Source organism: Lepisma saccharinum, chromosome 13 (assembly GCF_977018435.1).
Source record: "Lepisma saccharinum chromosome 13, izLepSacc3.1, whole genome shotgun sequence".
Lineage (NCBI taxonomy): Eukaryota > Metazoa > Arthropoda > Insecta > Zygentoma > Lepismatidae > Lepisma > Lepisma saccharinum.
In genome coordinates, this window is record NC_139241.1 from 60585863 (window position 1) to 60604269 (window position 18407).

The 18407-nt window shown below is 38.8% G+C and overlaps 1 protein-coding gene across 2 annotated transcripts; it reads left to right on the plus strand.

Annotated features, from left to right (window-relative positions):
* The first annotated feature begins 10012 nt into the window (after positions 1–10012).
* On the plus strand, positions 10013–18407 carry LOC145996980 (uncharacterized). 2 transcript variants are annotated; one of them, XM_083133574.1, is made up of 3 exons: positions 10013–10219; positions 15814–16143; positions 17502–18407. In XM_083133574.1, the coding sequence occupies exons 2-3, from the start codon at positions 15866–15868 to the stop codon at positions 18247–18249; spliced, it is 1026 nt and encodes a 341-aa protein (XP_082989700.1). In that variant the 5' UTR covers positions 10013–10219; positions 15814–15865; the 3' UTR covers positions 18250–18407. The 2 variants fall into 2 exon arrangements, with proteins under 2 accessions (XP_082989700.1, XP_082989701.1); XM_083133575.1 differs by having other exon boundaries at positions 10013–10214.

The following is an 18407-nucleotide window of genomic DNA, read 5'->3' on the forward strand; positions in this document are numbered from 1 at the left end:
GAGTTTTCTTTGCTAGGTTGTGCGGTAAAACGTCTCAGTGAATGCATGGATGTCTTAACACTGCAGGCTTCACTGAAAAACAGGTGGTGGCTCGAAACCAGATACATGTCCGGTCAGCTTCCTCTGTGGTTGTGTCAAAGATACCGAACTGACGATGCTTTGAAGACTAGCACTATACCACCAAATACCTCTCGATCCTCATTTGGAGGATCCAAACGTCAATTTTATCTGATTTTTTATCGCTACACACATATATTTTATTCTGTTTTATTATGCAGTGTTGAATAGGGATGGAAATAAAGAATAAGTCTCTTCAATGGCAAAATGCAAAGTGGCTGCTGCCTTGTGGACAAGGGATCCCAGGTTCGATCCCTGCTGCAGCAAATTACAGTGATTTGGACTGTGACTTGCATTCTCTCTAAGTTTGTCCATGATAAACATGTATTCTTAAATATCACAATACAGTTTTGTTATGAAGATAAATATATACTGTAGGCACAATTGTAAAATGGAGTTCATGTATTAGCATAATATCCTGAAAACTCAGCATGGCAAACGCACAGAAAGAGTAAAAGGATGATTTTGCAATTGTTTGTACCTGCCTTAAACAATTCTCTCCTTTAAAAATGTCTCATGCTGATATACATTTATGAATTCAACTGTGGAAGTAAATGAACAAATGATACATGCTTAATGCATGTTACAGACATCACTGCATAAAATTAAACCACAAAGTCTCTATTATGGTTAATGCATAATATTCAATATACAATTCAAAAAATTGGTGTGTGAAGTTACAGTATCGTTTATGTTGCTACCTGCTCCAGTAATGTTTTAACTAGTTCCTCGATTATGTGGTTCAAAAAAATGTTAAAATTTGTATGTGCTACTTTTGGTACCAGCAGTGCAGAAAGTAGCCGTTCGTGTGAATGTAAAATTGTATTGTCAAGTTTTAATTGACTGCAGAGCATGCAAGAGTGAATTGTAACATTGGCATCAGTGTATATGTTGAAAGTGTTACCCAGTTTTATGTTATGTGATATTGTAGTAATTTCTTTTGCTTAACTGGCTTCTAGAAGTGTTATAACAATTTATCATTTTTTTGTAAACTAATTGTTAACAAAGTTTTAATGTACTAGACTGATTATTAAAATCTGAATATAATGTCAGTTGATAAGTTACTTTTCCTTCATTATATGTAGCCAGTGTTTGTGTGAATTAATCAACTTTCAGATGAGTGACAGGACCAGGGATTTCACACTCAAAGCAGTGGCGGCTCGTGGTCTGGTTCTATGGGTGTACACTTCAGTCTATCGTCCAGAAGTGTTATACCACCCCTGTGAAATACCCACACCCATTTTTGTGTACATAATGAAGCTTAATATATTGGCAACCCAAGTTTTGATCACCTTTCACTGAAAATGGGGCTATGATAGAGTTATACGTATTTCATGATTTTTTTCACACTAATTTTTTTACAAATTTCAAATATTTCGGAAATTATCCAGCCAATCACGAGAAGAGTGATGTTATTGTGCAGTATGTAATTCAGCATTTGATAACCTGACAAAATCACTCAAAACATATCAATACTATTGTCGATTTGCAAAATATTTCGTAAAAACTTTCTCCCCCACTCTGCTGATATAAATGAACAAGGAGAATAATAACATTGGCATACACCAAAGAAGCTGATCCAACTACCACATGGAGGAAATCAGTTGTAATCTATTGTTTATTTCTAATGACAGCCTGATCAAACGAAGCAAATCAAGCGAAATCAAGATAATAAATGTTCAAGCAAATAACAGTACTCACTAAGTTCACACTGCCCTGCTTCATAATCGTACTTCAGAATTTTCCTTCTCTTCCTCCGTATCCATATATTACTGCAGTTGCTACAGGCTTTGTAGCTAACTTCCCTCCAAAAATTCAATAACGTTAAGTCTGCTTTCGCTATGTACAGTTTCCCATGAAATCAAACACTTTGCACTGAAACAGGAACGACCTTTTGACAGCGTTAAATAATTTTGTAACGCAGTAACAGCCACACAATGCAAAACAGCTGACTATTTGATGCACGCTCCCTCCCCGCAGGTTGATAATTCGGCTACTGAGCCACAGAGGCCGTTTATTTTGACCAAGATGCATGAAGCAAAGGCATGCTTAAAACACCCATTTTGGTTTCAGTTGCCCTCTCCTCCTTTTCTTCCCCTGTTATGCTTAGGACAATATACCATCGAAATTTCCCTTTCATAAAAAAAAACAACTTAATTTGCGATGATGTATGGGTTGCATCGACTCCGTCATATGATCTCCAATGAAATGGGTTTGCAACACTACATTTGCTAACGCACCAATCGCTGTGATCATGGCCTTCCTAAATGATGCAACCTCCCCTCTCACGGCACTCAAGTCAACACACCCAATCAGCATCCTCTACGAGACTGCTGCAACAGCGTCATAACGAGTGAAACTACCATTGTGTTCCTGCCCTGATCGCAGCCTGGTCCACGTGGGTTGAAATCACGGATCGCACACTTCTCCACCATCTCTCTTGGTGGAGCGGCGTGGGAACACTTGATGTTTCGAAGGAGATAAGTCTAATAAATAAGTATAATAATTATTTGCATTACAGACTTATTTGGGTGTGCACGTGCGAATAGGCAGAAGCCGCTACTGACTCAAAGTAACAAGCGACATGGGTCCCTCATGTCTGTGAAAAAGCATTCACTAACCATGCATGATCAACAGACTAAGGCAACACTAGGCAGGTATCACTTATTGGATACCGTATTGAACACAGCAGTCTTCTGTCACAATAAATGTTTCCATTGTTAGATTAGTAAAGTCAGGTTTAGAGTTCTTAGTATAAACAATGCCTTTTCGGCCAAGCCCCGAAAAACAGCAGTGTCTTTATGCTAAGAGAACTAAATGTAACAGACCTAACAAGAAAGGCATTCTGTGCTGACACCATTAGGCGATGGTGTTCAATACAATGTGTGATAGATAAGTGAGACACGCACACTATGCATGCATGCTATTAAGAAGTGACACCCAATAAACACATGCAGCTTGTCATGTCAAATATGATTACTGGGAAGTATTGCCTCCCCACTACTCTTTTCTGGTTTCATTAGGTGGAACTTCTGAATAGCATTGTTTACAATTTTTTTACTGGTCCATTAAGCGATCTTGGTTTGGTTGTTTTACTTTGCTTTTCTGCCACTAGTGAAGATGAGGAGGATGTGTGATGATGAAATTGATGCCATGCCCAAATTTTAATCTGGAACCCCCGGCATCGTAGCATGCTGGCTGGATGCCGGCCTAACAATCTTGGGAACCAGGGCAATGATGGGGAGATTGGAATATTTTAATTGTTGGATAGTTCTGAATTGTCTTGAGGAAACTACAGACACGGTGTCTCTTCCATAAGATGCAGTAATTTTTAAGTTTCCAATTAGCTTAATTTCCTTTCAATTAGTCAAATTAGATTTCATTATGTGGAGATTTAGTGAATCTCAGATGAGTATGCCTGATCCCAATGGTCAAGCAGTTAGTGTAAAGAACTGTTTAAAGATGGTCTATGCCATTTAAATGGCAACAGCTGAGATGTGTAATATCAAATACATGTGCAAGTGAAATGTTATTTATTTGCATCCTTATTTCTAAGGTGACGTGATCAGCACCATGCCCCTGGTTGCCTTTACCCCCCAGTGTTTCCTCCAGGTGCCCATTTTATACGATGCTGAGTGGGCACCGGAGCCACTTGAACAGGCAGGAAAAATCCCAGGTCTCCCCTGGCGGGGATCGAACTCGGGGTCTTTTGCATGGTAGTCCTAACGACTGAGTTACCATGGCTGCATTTTTTAATTTTTTTTGGGACAACAAACTGCAAGTGTCACCTATCACCACTCAGGCTCATCCCTTCATCTGTTGTTTGTCACTTGGTATGAAACCTCCGTCCTGCATGTCATATGTCATTTATAGCTTGTCACTTTTGTCTGCAAGTTCCCAAGGAGGTCTAGACGTACAATGTTGTTCTACCTATTGTTGGAAATTAACACTTTTAGATAAAGTAATATAAAGAAATGGTCAGTTACTTCCAGTGGCGTAGCGCAGTTCTCTGCCCCCCCCCCCCCATGGAAAACAAACATTGAGATGATGCCAGAGTGGGACGAAGGCACAAGTTAGCAGCCCCTCCCCTAATTATAAAATGAATTAACTTTATCCCTGCCTTCCCATTTTTTTGTCATCGACTTATGTTATATATCAGTTTAGTAGTAGTTTGTCTAAACTAAATCAGGGTGGTCTGAATCTCTGATAAATAACTGGATGAAGGAAGTAGAAATATTTTCTCTTACTTGAACGCGGTGACACAGCCAGGATTCTTTTTTTTAAAGGAGGATGGAGGCTTCACACAGGCAACTATTTTGCTCGTGATTCTTTGTATTTTTTTTTGTTCGAAGCATTTTTTTTTAAAAAAAAAAAGAAAGATGTAGGTTATACATATATTTAAAAAATACTGTTTGGTAAAATTGTCTAAAGGAAAGTAAACACTCCTTTTTTGTACTTAGAGGTGGATGCACTTTCAGTCCAAAAAGTCATCCTCTGGCTATGCCAGGCCATAAGAGCCGCTCACATTACGCTTCTAATACTAATATTGAGTTATATACTCAAGCAAACTTATAATTTCAGTTATGGGGTTGAACGGGACATCTAGATTGTCAATGGTGACCTAACATCAAAAGCTCAATTGCAATCTGCTGCGAAGAAATAGCAGCGGACTCGAGCCTTGAGAGATAAAAAACTTAACAGCGACTGGACTTTATTCACTGAAAATTTGTCTCTCAATGATATGCCTGGAATTGGGGATACTGGACCTAAGGGAAAGGGATAATTGCCCCTGGGCTCCACCTCCTGTGGGCCCCTTTGAAGTTAAACATAACAGGTGTGAACAATGTGGGAAATTTATCTCGGATCTTATTTCAATCTCATACTGAGGCTTTCGGACCTCCTTGAAAATATTTGGTGGAAAGTTGCATTTTTAATATCATGTAGTATTACTAAATGGTAATGGTAAAAAAATGTCATGAATTATCAAGTTTGTTTATTAAGGTATTGTCTAACAATAAGGCATCAACCGGTTGAACAACTGAATCTTTCTACCCAATTCACAACTGTACTACACTACACTACACAGCTGTAAGGGCATGAGATAAGAGAAGTTTCCTGTCGATTGTAATCTGTGAGCAAGGAACTTAATTCTGAATTTCGGAGGAGATCCCATAATGTCAAGTTGCCTGGGCCCCTCTGGCTGAGACAATACGTCGCTGCTTATTATCGCAGACATCATCATATGTGTTACTGGGAACCAAATTTATGTTTCGTAAATCCATTTTTTTTTAAATAAGCGACACTTTCAGCTGAATTTCTGGGATTATATAAAATTTCAGGAGCACAGAGATAGAGAACATAGCAACCCCCCCCCCCCCCCCCCAAACACACACATTGCGGGGGCAGCCGCCACACCACTGGTTACTTCACAGAAATGTGAAAAAGACAAATTTAAAATAACAATCAATATGCAGCGACTCATTTTAATTAATCATTGACAACTCCTCACATTAATATAATTTCTCAACAAGTTGCAGCTGCATATGCAACCTTGATATGCTCCAATCGGATTGGCTAAGTTTTTTAATTGCTGATGAGGATAATTTATATCAATTAGCAGTGGAATGTGAATACATTATACAAAATTTTATATTTCTAGCATTTGTAGTTTAAATATAGTTAAAATACCCACATTGATGTAACTTGTGTTCAATGGTGGCACCAGGATTTACTATCAAGAGTGAAATTTAGGGCATGTGCTGTTGAAAATAACTCTTTTTGGGGGGGGGGGGACTGATGAGGGCCAGTGCCTACCAGAGGTAGGAAATCATTCAACTAGATACAGGGCAACATGTCAGCATGACTTGTTTCCAGACGGGTTCCTGATCTGATATTGGTACTTGGGTCAGTCTCCATCCACCCTGCCAGTTCGAATCAAGGTCACAGAAACACCCTATATATCGTATGATGCCCAGGCATGACTCGAACCCAGGACCCCGAGCGTCATGAATTAATAAGCCAATCACTTCATAAAAGGGATTATGGAAGAAGCTGCAAAAAGCTTCCTTCAAACACACAACATCGGCAACCTTCAGCAAATCTTAAAAAATTTGCTGATGCAAATCCTACCGGAACTCGCTGGGGAAATATGCAAACCCAGCTTTACATTAAAAATGCTGTTATCGAGAGACATGCTCGAAGCAATGGATTTAGCGATCGAAAGTTCAAATTACAATTAAATAGTCCGCGTTTGAAAATCTCGTTCTTAGGTGCCTTTAGATTTTCAGTATACACAGTAATTGCTAGCGAGCTCCAGTGTCACGCTGAATTACTATCTATTTTACATCGAATTAAGTCTTAGTAACTGAGCTCCTAAATAGTAAAAGTGAAAAGATAAGGAGAGAGATATGAGCGAAAGTGATTGTTTAGAAATCGGAATTATGTTAGGGCAGTTTTTGGAAAAACAGAGTTACACTCCCTAGTTGCGTTTTATTACAGGTTAGGACCCTGTCAAAGTCAGGACCACCAAGGACAAGATTTTCCAACAGGGCTACAGGTAACGAACATCTGCTATGTTTTTCCTCACATCGCCTGTTCAGTCAAGTGAAGTGTGTTAAATAAATAAATGTGTGTGTGTTCTTATTTCACAGGGCTAGCCCCCTAGCTGTTTGAGTGTTGATGTTGCTCTTCAGAGCTGTACCCCCTTTCTCTTACAATGTACTTCTCTCTGCCTATAAACATCTAATACCAGGCTCTCACATACCCGAGGTTTGCTCCCCTAAATCTCGTTAGAGACTTTAGACGATATAAAAAGAGACCTTTAAGAGATGTGTTATAGTGAAGTAATGAGCAGAGCAATGCCTTATGTCATACTCTTTTTCCCCACAAACAAAAGCACAACCCACCTATTTAGTTATTATTACAATTACTAATACTCATAATAATGCTTGTGGGTAAATTAAGGTTCAATCTGTTGCTAATAGCATCCCATTTGTGCTCTGCAAGATGTAGATGTGCAGATGGAACAAGTTCCTATTTCTGCTTTGCATGTAGGTGCAGCTGTTCTCATATGTACAGGTGTATTATGGACTGTACTTATTTATTTATTTACTTCTTTTGGATGGCAAAGTTAAGGCACAAGCCTTTTCTTCCACTTAACCATCTCTACTTCACATTTTACAAATTTAGTTGAAATATCTAACAGTTTGCGAAATATAAAACATCACAATACCAAAGAAAATAAAAAAAACTCAAAGGATAAAAAAAAAAGCACGAACAGCATGAACACACACATAACAAAAATACTTAAAATACAGAAAAATCGGTCTGTGTTTGTCCTACAAATTTAGATCAAGAAAGGTTTCATTTTATTGTCTTCCCTTGTTTTCAGTACTGGTAAGTTGCGTCCAGAAGATGCTTTCTTAATTTTGATTTGAAATTGCTGAGAAGAAGAAGTGTTTCTTATGTCATTAAGGAGGTCGTTCTACGTTCTGGTGGTAGTGACAGTGAAGGAATTTGCATAAACCGCTGTCTTGTGGGAGGGGATACTTATTTACAATAGATACGTATCAGTGTTTACGGCGTGCTTTTGATTTCTTATGCAATTTATATGCCATTTGACCCTTCTGACCAAGCAGCAAAATATGGATATTTCTTCACTGGTTTTGTTACGTTTGATGGTGTTAGCATTTGGAATTATGGTAAGACTGCAGAATATGGGCTGCTTAGGAGGAACGCGGTTCATAATTTTTTGGTAACGTTTTGTAGTTGGTAATAGGGAAAAGTAAGTTTTAAGGTGCGGAAATTTTTTTTCTTTAAAAAAACCAGAAAAACGTGTCCAGGTTGGGTGATATTTAAATCATAGCAATGAAGGCAATTTGTACATTCCTGCACAAATCTAGTGAAAGCAAAAAATGCCTATGTTGTTAGGTAGCTAGGTTTAGTTCTCTTAGCCTAAATAATAATTAGTCATTGTATTTATGCTAATGAAACCTAATCTAACAGGCCTAACCTAACCTTGTAGGCATTCCGCATCAAAATAATGAAATAAACTGTGTGCAAACAATATGGACGGGAACGAATGGAGAAATGCATTGCTTTTAGTAGCAGGAAAAACATTTTTCATTGTATTTATGCTATTGGAACCCAACCTAACCTTGTAAGCATTCCTTGTCTGAAATGATGAAAGAAACTGTGCGTCTGTGGGTGGAATCCGGAGCGACAAATCAACTCGAATGCCGCGAAATGAAGGGTCTCACTTATCGCACAACACTTGAGCGCGTAAACAACATAGACGCGAACAAATGGAGAAATGCATTGCTTTTAGTAGCAGGAAAAACATTTTTTTACACGCAATAATATAATAGTCATCGGAAAAGTAACACCGGAAAATGGAAGTAAAAGGTACGTACTTTCAGGGGATATACATTTTGTTAGTCTATTTAGAGGAAAAAGCAGCCCATGTTCTGCAGCGAGACCTGAAAGTACCCTGGAAGAGGGCAGATTTCACGTATGTGGGCCACATTTTGGAACAAAATATCACAGACATTTGTTATTTATAACATCGAAATTTCATTTTTAAAAACTACCATGATGTTTCAGGAAATACACTTAGTACTCAGCGAAATGCCTTATCATTCATTTATTTTCAATTGTGAGTGTTAATTAAACAACAAGTATTACACAAAACTATTCAAATTTATTACTTTACAACAAGCTATCATATAATTATCTTTGGGGCATAACTATTTACAATAGATACGTATCAGTGGTTTCGGCGTTCTTCCTCTGCGTACGACTTTATGGTTTGTTCTATTTTAGCTTTCGTCTGCCTGTACATTGGCTCTTTACTTTCAGCTGCTGCTCGAATTGCAGTTGTAAATGCTTGCTGCTGCTTATTCAGGTCCGGACGATAACTGTCTGCTTCTCTCAAGCGTTGCTTCACTGCATCCTCTCCGGGAGGCACCAACTTGAACAAAACGTATCCCAGACCACCGTATCCCAGGATATACCCAGCAGCACGTAAGTAAACCATTACTCACAGTTTTGTGTTGTTGTTTTTTTCCTCAAATTCTTCCTTCACTTTTCCACACACTTAAGTCTGCCTCTCTTGCTTGACTTTCTCCCAATAATTCTCCTACTTTATAAAAACCATCTAGCACCCAATTGTGTTCTTTGTACATATATAGTCGGAAATCACAAGAAGTGTTCATTCGATGCCAGACAAAGTATGTGGACGCTACAAACACTATTTCTCCGGCGATAAGAATTTTACCTGCTCTCCACAGAAAACTCTTTGACTTTGGATATTTTTGTAACATAACAAGCACATTCGTCACCTTTCACTTGGATCTTTGGTTTTCGCTTTTCGGGCGCAAGCGCAACGGCAACAGTTGGCAAATTGTCCATCGTTACTTTCGTTCTTTTCTGTTCATTTGTGTGTTTTCTTTCTTTAGAAGAAATTCTACTTGCGCTGGAGCAAGCATTATCCTTTGTTTATTAGTTAGTACTTTCTGTTTCAATTTTTGAACACTACTTAGCGGATAACATAATAGAATGAATGAACATGAAGATGGACAATTTACTATAATATTTACCTTTGACTGTTCGCACTTTCGTTGAAGTAATAAGCAATTATACATAAGATTAATGTAGATAGAAACTGAAGTCTCAAACGAAATGGAGAGTTCGGCTCGATTCTTACAAGTACACCTTTGACCCGTCTGGATTTTTACAAGATCATGTCGGGCCAGGGTCTTCTCTGGGATACTAAACTTTTAATAGATTTTCTTGTGTGTCATAGAAATTTGACTGAATACAAAATTGAACTATGCAGAATTACTCATTAAGTTTTTTGGGGTGTAGTTGTCATATAATTAGAATTTTCATCGTGGTATTTTGCATCTGCATGCAGTCCACTCGTAGTTCTGCTAAATCTTAATATTGCAGTGTTTATGTGATATTTTGTTAATAAATTATGTACTAGTTGAGATATCTACGCACCAAATTTAAAACTTTGTCAATCCAAAAGTAAAAGGAGAGTATAAAATTACATGTCATTCACAATGAAGATTGTCCAAATAATTTCATAATGTCAGGTGAGGTGAGTTTCATTAACTAGGTATACTGTACAGCACAATTTGTTATAAACCAAACTTAAATGTAATGTATGTGTACTTTATTTCTTGTGTTTGTATGTTCAGGGAGCCAGTGGCCGACCGTACAGTCCAATATGGTACTAGTTTACTATCCTTCGGACAGATTTCTTCATTTCTACAGAAGAAACTACTTACCGTAATAAGTTCCTGTAGTATTGTCTAACATCTGGAAGGTGTTTTGTGTGATGTGGGAATGTTTCATAGCGGAAATTCAACCATTGACGCATAGCCCCACGAACCATTTTCGGTAAGGTTAGGGGTAAAAATTTACTATCCTTCGGACACCTCTAATTTTTTCGTTTCGTCAATTTTTGACATTCGTACTTACGTATTTGCTTCACGCAACATTCCTGAAGGTGTATCAACGTTGTTTTGATGAAATTTGAACTATGTTTCCTAACCTAACAGAACTAACCTAACCACGCGCCAATGGTTTGTGGGGCTAGCGCCAATGGTTCACAATTATTTCCAATTTCTAGATCCTGATACTAACATGACACCAAATTTTAACTATGTTTCCTAACCTAACAGAACTAACCTATCCACGTGCCAATGGTTCGTGGGACTAGCTATTCTCCGTCGGAGAATTAATTTTCAACAAACAACATGAATTTCAGCTATAAAACATTCCCACATCACACAAAACACTTTCCCGATGTTCGACAATGCTACAGGAACTTATTACGGTAAGTAATTTCTTCTGTAAAAATAAATAAATGTGTCCGAAGGATAGTAAACTAGTACCGCAGCGAGCTCCGGCGCAGGGCAGGCATGGGAATTCTGTCCCACTCCTCCCTGCAATCCTTCCATAGACCATCCAGGGTGGGCGGGCGATGGTGTTGAAGATGTCGTTTCAACAGTCCAAATGCGCAAAAATCCATTGGACTGGCATCTGGCCTTTTAACAGAAATGTCTTCAAACGGAATGACACAAATTCCTAATTCCTCTGCCATTTCTGATAAAAACGTAGTATTGTTCTGGCGGTATGACTCGAAGCCTTGTCCATATGGATCATCACCTGGTTCGCGTCCATTCCATACAATTGTGAGATGTCTCTCTGATAGATAGGTGTCAGAATGGAGTCTTGTAAGTATCTGGCATTCACCTTCACGTTTTTGTCCACCTTGTGTATCATCAGCTTACCCTCATATCCGAATCCCGTCACAACCATAAAGCCACGCGGGAAACTTTCCCTGCACTGACGAACAAAGTTGCTGCACCCCTTAGCACTACGGGTGACACTTTGCTTGCAGCCCTTCTCCTGGTGGTTTTCGTGGGTGAATGTTTCGCAAGGAGAGCCTGTTGCGTGTAATGGGCCACAATAGCTTTCGCAGTAGTGACCCCAAGTGTTAACCCATTCTCCCGACACTGTCTCACAATACGTACGTATGAAAACTTAGCATGGAAAAGGGTCATTACATAACCCTCCCAATACCAGTTGATTTTTGGCGCCATTTGATAACATTCACTACCAACACTCGTGCACCTACAAGGTCAGACACAACACTGCTCCCGCCAGCAGACCCATAGTTCCAGCATGATACACCAGGTGGCAGCACCGAATCGAAAATGGTCGGATATAAAGCGAACAACCTTACTGTAATCCTTATGGGTAATCAACTTCAACTTAAAGTTACGGCTAATCAAATGGAAGGTTCGACATTTCTGCCTGTCAATTACTACTTCACTCAGTCATCGGAAGTTTGATATTCCCAAGAGAACAAAGAAAATAGCACTTCCATAAGGGAAATGTATTTCTCCTTGCCTCCTACAGCCATCCTGGCAGTGTTGCCAAACCTGATACACACAAAAGAGCTAAATTTCACCGTAAACGGAGTAAAAACTGTCAAGGAGCTACATTTACAAAACTGAATAAAGTGCATCCCGGGGGTAATTTTAGGTGTCAAATGAGTGGGAGTGTGGGTGAGGGGGCATTGTTATTACCATTATCTTTGCAGTGATGGCAATTTATTCTTAGTTTTCACCGTCTAGATCTGGCAGCATCACCCATCTCAATAACCCACCAATTGTCGTATGAAATTGAAAATAAAGTATTCCCGGATAACAATATTACACCCTCTTCACGTCATCCAAGGTACTATGAAGAAAAGTAGCTGGGATGTAAGAGGGGGTGGGGCGATGCAGCCAATATAACAATATCACGTCACGTGCAAAATGTATACTTTTGACAGAAGTTGTCTATGTAAGCCAGAGCCAGTGATGGCATCATAGTGGAGCAGGGGGCGGGTGCCATAGTTCACAACCAAATGAGTGCACAAAAGGGCCAGATCTGGCTCCAAAAGAGCGAAGCTGGCAACAGTGATCGGCAGCTGCCGAAGAGAGAAGAACCTAGGGGAAATTGTCCCTCTCCCACTTAAGCTCCTGGGACCTGAGAAGCAAGTTAATAAATAATTTTTATGATTTTGCAATGGAACCGTAATTTAGTAAAGTAGTTTTGTGCACTATTTTTATGGGGCAGAAAACTTTTTGATTCTGCTCTCCCCCCCCCCCCCCCAATTTTGCCCAAGTTTGATTCAGATCCCAGACTAGATTTCTGGGGGTGGGTGTCAAATCTCGCTTAAAAACTGTAGGCCCAGTCCCGATTAGTTGTTCTGATCATGAAGTTGACTCTGAATTTTGTTTCTCGAGATACAAATGTAAATCGGCAATTTTTCAGCAATTATTAAGAAATATGTTTTGTCAGAGCTTTTTTTAATAATTTTTTTTAAAGTTGAGTGTGGAGTTTTACCACTTAAAATTGTCGAGATACCCCTCCCCCCCCTTGCAACCCCTCTTCTCTAGCAGCCACAAAAGTACACACACACACATGTGTATCTGTGTGTCTATATAAAGGGTGTTTTTTTAAGAGTGATAGAACTTTCGATGGGGATAGCAGTCATTTGTTTTGTTTTGATGGCATGTTGTTTTGTCATTTCTGATCAGTGAGCATTGGCAAATGATCATGGAAAGACTGACACCGCAACAACGTTTACAAATTTGTGGAAATATATTTCCAAAATCAATGTTCTGTTCGCCAAACGTTTAGAGGACTTCGGAAATATCGGTGCTGTCAGTGAATTGGCCTCACAAGATGATGGGACCTAACGTCACTGGATTATTTTCTTTGGGATATCTAAAGTCTCTGGTTTATGCTGATAAACCAGCAACAATTGACGCTTTGGAAGCCAACATAACTCGTGTTATTAATGACGTACGTCCCCAATTACTTGAAAAAGTGGTTCAAAATTGGACTGATCGAATCCGGTTCATCACAGCTAGTCGTGGTGGACATATGCTGGAAATTATTTTCAAAAAGTAAATGTCAGAAAGTTATCTTTCAAATAAAAACACAATTGGCTTCAAACTTATTTTTTTATGTGTTTTATTTCAATTCAAAGTTCTATCACTCTTAAAAAGACACCCTTTATATATAAGCATTGTCTCATGCTGTTTCTAGAGTCAGGAGAATTTCCCCCTCACTGGAAATTTCTTAAATACCACACTGGCTGTATCTGATGGTTGCACAATGGTGGCCATATTGGGAACCCAGCGTTATGCAATTTTCCTCATATTGAGGTTGTAACTGTCCTGACAAGAAAGACTATACTCTGTTTGAAGAATATCTGGGACACCCTAATGGAAGTGAAGAAGGAAATAAAATGTAGGATAAATCGTTGAAGTCTTTTATCATAGTGATGCAAGGTCTGCTAATCTACAACATTTGGGGCTATATAGGTAGCTTAGCCCATTGTCTTGTTAATTAAAATTTAAAGCTAAACAGTGCCTTTGCTAATATCTTGTTCATTTGAGTGTGTAAGAGGGAGGGGTGGGGGAGGAATTCAGATGATCTCGTTGACTTCAAACTCATGCTATTCTACCATAGGATAAAATAAAATTTTCTTATGCCAATGTTCTCCATTTAAACAGTCATCTATGCCAGCTCATAATTCTGATGTATTATATAATTAGTGCTCCAAGGTAAAGATATATATCTAGTATAAAAACCACACGCAAATTGTTTTGTTAAACTGTGGTATGTATATAGCAGTGCATATGGGGTTACTTTAGGCCCAAGTTCCTTTTGTTTCATTGCGATTTCAGCATGCTACAAATGCAATTTTTACGTGGTTCGATTTTGATTTACTTCTGTTAACACATACTGTGAAGTTTTAGCAATTACTTTAGATTTTGTTCAATATATGCTTTCGTAGTTAGGTTAGCCAGACCATGTTTGGTTCTCTTAGGATTAAAATGAAGTCCCTAAATTCATTCTCCTAAGTTCTACAATACAGTTGCTTCTCAACGGAAAATACATTGTCCATGGGAAGCGCACATGCTTGCGTAAGGTAATTTTTAACTTGTTTTTTTCAACATAAGTAACTTTTATTCGAAATCCAAACAGTGCTTATTGCTTTAAGGAAGGTTCAAATTCAGTGTGTCAATGATTTCCAAAATTCTACGATAATTATTCTTCCTGCTAGGAGAATTTGAAAAAAATCATAAAACTATCGGAACTGTTATCCTTTATATTAATTGGTTAATTCTAAATCACCTTTTTAAACTTGACAATTGGTGATTAGCATTAACACTTACATTAAATTCTTTGTTACTGTTGGACTCAAATTAATTACCTAACATCTGACTTTAGTACAATAATTCTCAGTTTTATAGCATCCACAGTAGATTATGAATGCGTAGTGTTAACTAACCCATTCTTGCATGCAAGAAGTAAGAATATTTTTCATCAAACTTTTCTTTATAATAAGAAAGAGAAGAGAACAATTATTTTCTGATAGCACTTGTTTGTTTGTAGATATTTGTAGCTTTTGACAGTGTATGTTAGTTCTGTTTTTGTTTCTTCAGCATCCTTTGTTCTCATTGCTTCTTCACATCCCAAGGGGTTTCTGAGTACAGATGAAGTTTGTAGTTCACTCTGATCAACCTACAGTTCATTTTTCCACGTTCTTATTATTCGCAATCGATTTTGCCACCTGTCTGTACATACCAGACAGTGTGAAAAAAATACATGGAAAAATGAACTGTAAGTTAAGTGAACAACCTCTCTCTGTAACCACCAAACTGGTATATTTAGGTCTTCAGGTAGTGACCGATAGTAGAAGTTAGGAGTGTGCGAGATCCTGAAAAGTCAGTACTTTGGGAAATGACTTTCTGACTTTTCGGGATCCCTAACAGTCTGGAAATTATAAAGGGTCATGTTAAAAGGGGTTAATTCTTGATGTTTTCTGCATTGTAAGTGCCTGAATCATCTTGGAAATTGTTAGTTTTTATTTCATAAGTGCAGAAACAATCACTGAAAGGGTAAAATGACAAGTAAAATTTGAGATTGAAAAAAAATTAACATCCCAACCAAAAAATCTGTTCCGCACACCCCTAGTAGAAGTAATTATGTAAATGATGACAATGATTCTGTTTACAGATAAGTTTTTTGAGGTACAAAGCTTGATTTTTATTAGAACATATTTTTTCTCAAGTTAAAATGCCAGTAAAATGTATTAATCAGATTATTATTTTTCCTCAGAAGTAAGGATGTTGCATAGCAGCTGATATGGGATGAGTTAGAGCTGCACAACATGGAGAGTGACGTTGATAACCTTTTGAGTAAGAACTCATTCACCACTTCCTCTGGCATAAGTGACTGTGTTGTAAAAACTGAACCTGAAGGAGATGCGTTGGAAGAAGGTAGTGTGTCTGATTGTGAGACTGAACATGAACAAGTGGAAAGTTGTGCTAATCCTGTGGATGTTTCATCTATCCCTTCGGATGCCTCTGAAGAGGAAGGGATGACTGATGAAATCATACGTAGTTTGAAAGTAGAGATTGAGGAAGGTGTGGAGGCTGTGAATAATGCGTAAGTTTCTTTGCTTTCCAGTTGAATGTGAGATACGCTTGCGCATAGGAACCAGGGCAAAAGTGCTTTCTACATTACAAGAATTCTTCACACTATTTTCTTTTTCTATTTGCTTCTGCACGTTTATCACTTTCTCCCTCACATCTGAACATAAAACTGTTCCAAGCTGAAAATCTGTAAGAAGCAACAAACACTAACACCACAACAAACTCTCCATGTCACACACGTGGATGTCTGGAAGGGGTGGGGAGCATGCCACTCCCCCTGGAAAACGAATATCTACCTAAAAGGTATATATTCCATACATAATTTCAAAATCTCAATATGCTGCGCAAGGCTGAATTGGAAACAAGGCTTCATGGTGTTAACATAATTTCATTTCAGTCACAGTAATTTATGTTACTTATTATAAGGGCGTTCATGGTCACACACATATTCTGTTTTGAGCTTCACAGTGTCAGTAAGAGGAGAAAGCCATAACATATAGACATTAACCCTTTCAACAAGGGTGCAGCAAGCTTTGGCAATGGGGATTGACAGTTCGACAATGTGGTTGGTTTTCGGTGACAGTAACTCAGTAGAATTAGAACTTTTCCCAATATATAGTATGTAAAAATGAGAGTAACATGCGGACGAATCTTTACACATTGATAGTTTAATTTTGGTGTATTTTCTTTCCTGGAATCATATTGTTTGACACTAGGGCTGAGCTGATATCTATTGTGATGTATCGGTATCAACTGATACCAGTGGGTCTCCCCGATGTCGCAGTGGTAGCGTCGTCGCCTTGTAATCAAGGGGTCCTGGGTTCGATACCCGGTGGAGGCACATTTCGCAGTGGTTCGGATCTCACTTTAAACTGTAGGTCCAGTCCCGATTAGCCTTACTGTGGCCAAAGTTGACTTAAAACATCAACTCAAAGCAAACCAGCTGATACCAGTGATATTGGTATTGGAAAGTATTCGTTGGATTTTATTACCAATGCCGGTCGATATTTTTCTGGCATTTTGATTGTTTGTGGCATCTGCAAAATTAGCATGCTACACTTTCACAGAGTCTAATTATTCTGGAAGGTTTGCAAAATTTAAAGTTTCCATTGATTATATGTTATATTATTGTATTGTTATTACACGACATGTATTTTTTTTTTTTTACATTCTGATGTAATTTTTTTATATTTTAAAGCAAAACTCTGGACAATTGATGTTTATAATTGTAGTGGAATAATAAATAAAGTTTTCAAGCATTGGTATTGGGCCAAAGTGTTATCGGTTCAGCCCTATTTGACACTTGTACATTATGTTCTGAAAGGTCCAGAAGTATGTGGATGTTTGAGATCAATTTTTTTTCCATTTCAGACAGTTTCTCCAAAAAGGAGCTCGTCCTCGCAAGAAATCGCAGAACTCTGTGAAAGGATCTTCCAAGAAATCAAATTTCACATGTAAAGTATGTGGAAAATCTTTCACGTGTAGAACTTGGTTCGCAAAGCATGTGGAATCTCACTCGTTCTTCTTCACGTGTGGTGAATGCGGGAAACAGTTTCAGAGGAAGCATGGTCTGAGGAGCCACTTCAGGACTCATTACTTGGGGAGAGACTACCAGTGCTCGATCTGTGGCCGAGCCTTTATTGAGAAGCATAATCTGGACAAACACATGCCGATACACACGGGGGTCAGGGCGTACGTGTGCAAGGTGTGCGGGAAGGCTTTTACGCAAAGTGCTGGCCTAACTGTCCACATGCGGTTCCATACGGGTTTGAGGCAGTTTTCATGTTCCCTGTGTGGTAGACGGTTCCACGACAAATCCCGTCTCACTGACCACTTACACAACCATATGCCTGAAAAGTCTTTCCTCTGCAACCTGTGTGGGAAAACATTCAAGAATCTGAGGAGACTCCAGCCTCACATAAGGAATCATTCTGCAGAAAGACGCTTCATGTGCGAGCAGTGTGGTAAAGCCTTCAAGAGGAGAACGACGCTCACGACTCACTACAGGACACATTCCAGTGCAAGGCCTTTCAAGTGCTCACACTGCAATAAAGGATTTGCATACAAGAGAGTTTGTCAGGACCATGAGAAGACCCACACTCGACATAAAAAAACTTAGACGGGAACATGTGTAGGATTTGGAAGGGGCTGTACATCATGCTTAAGTTTTTCACATGGGTAAATTATATAAAGGTCAGTCAGTGGGAACAGGCCACCTTGCCGTGGTTCCACAAAACTCCTGCCGCTGGAAGGGTGTTCCATTGTCTCCCGGTAGAT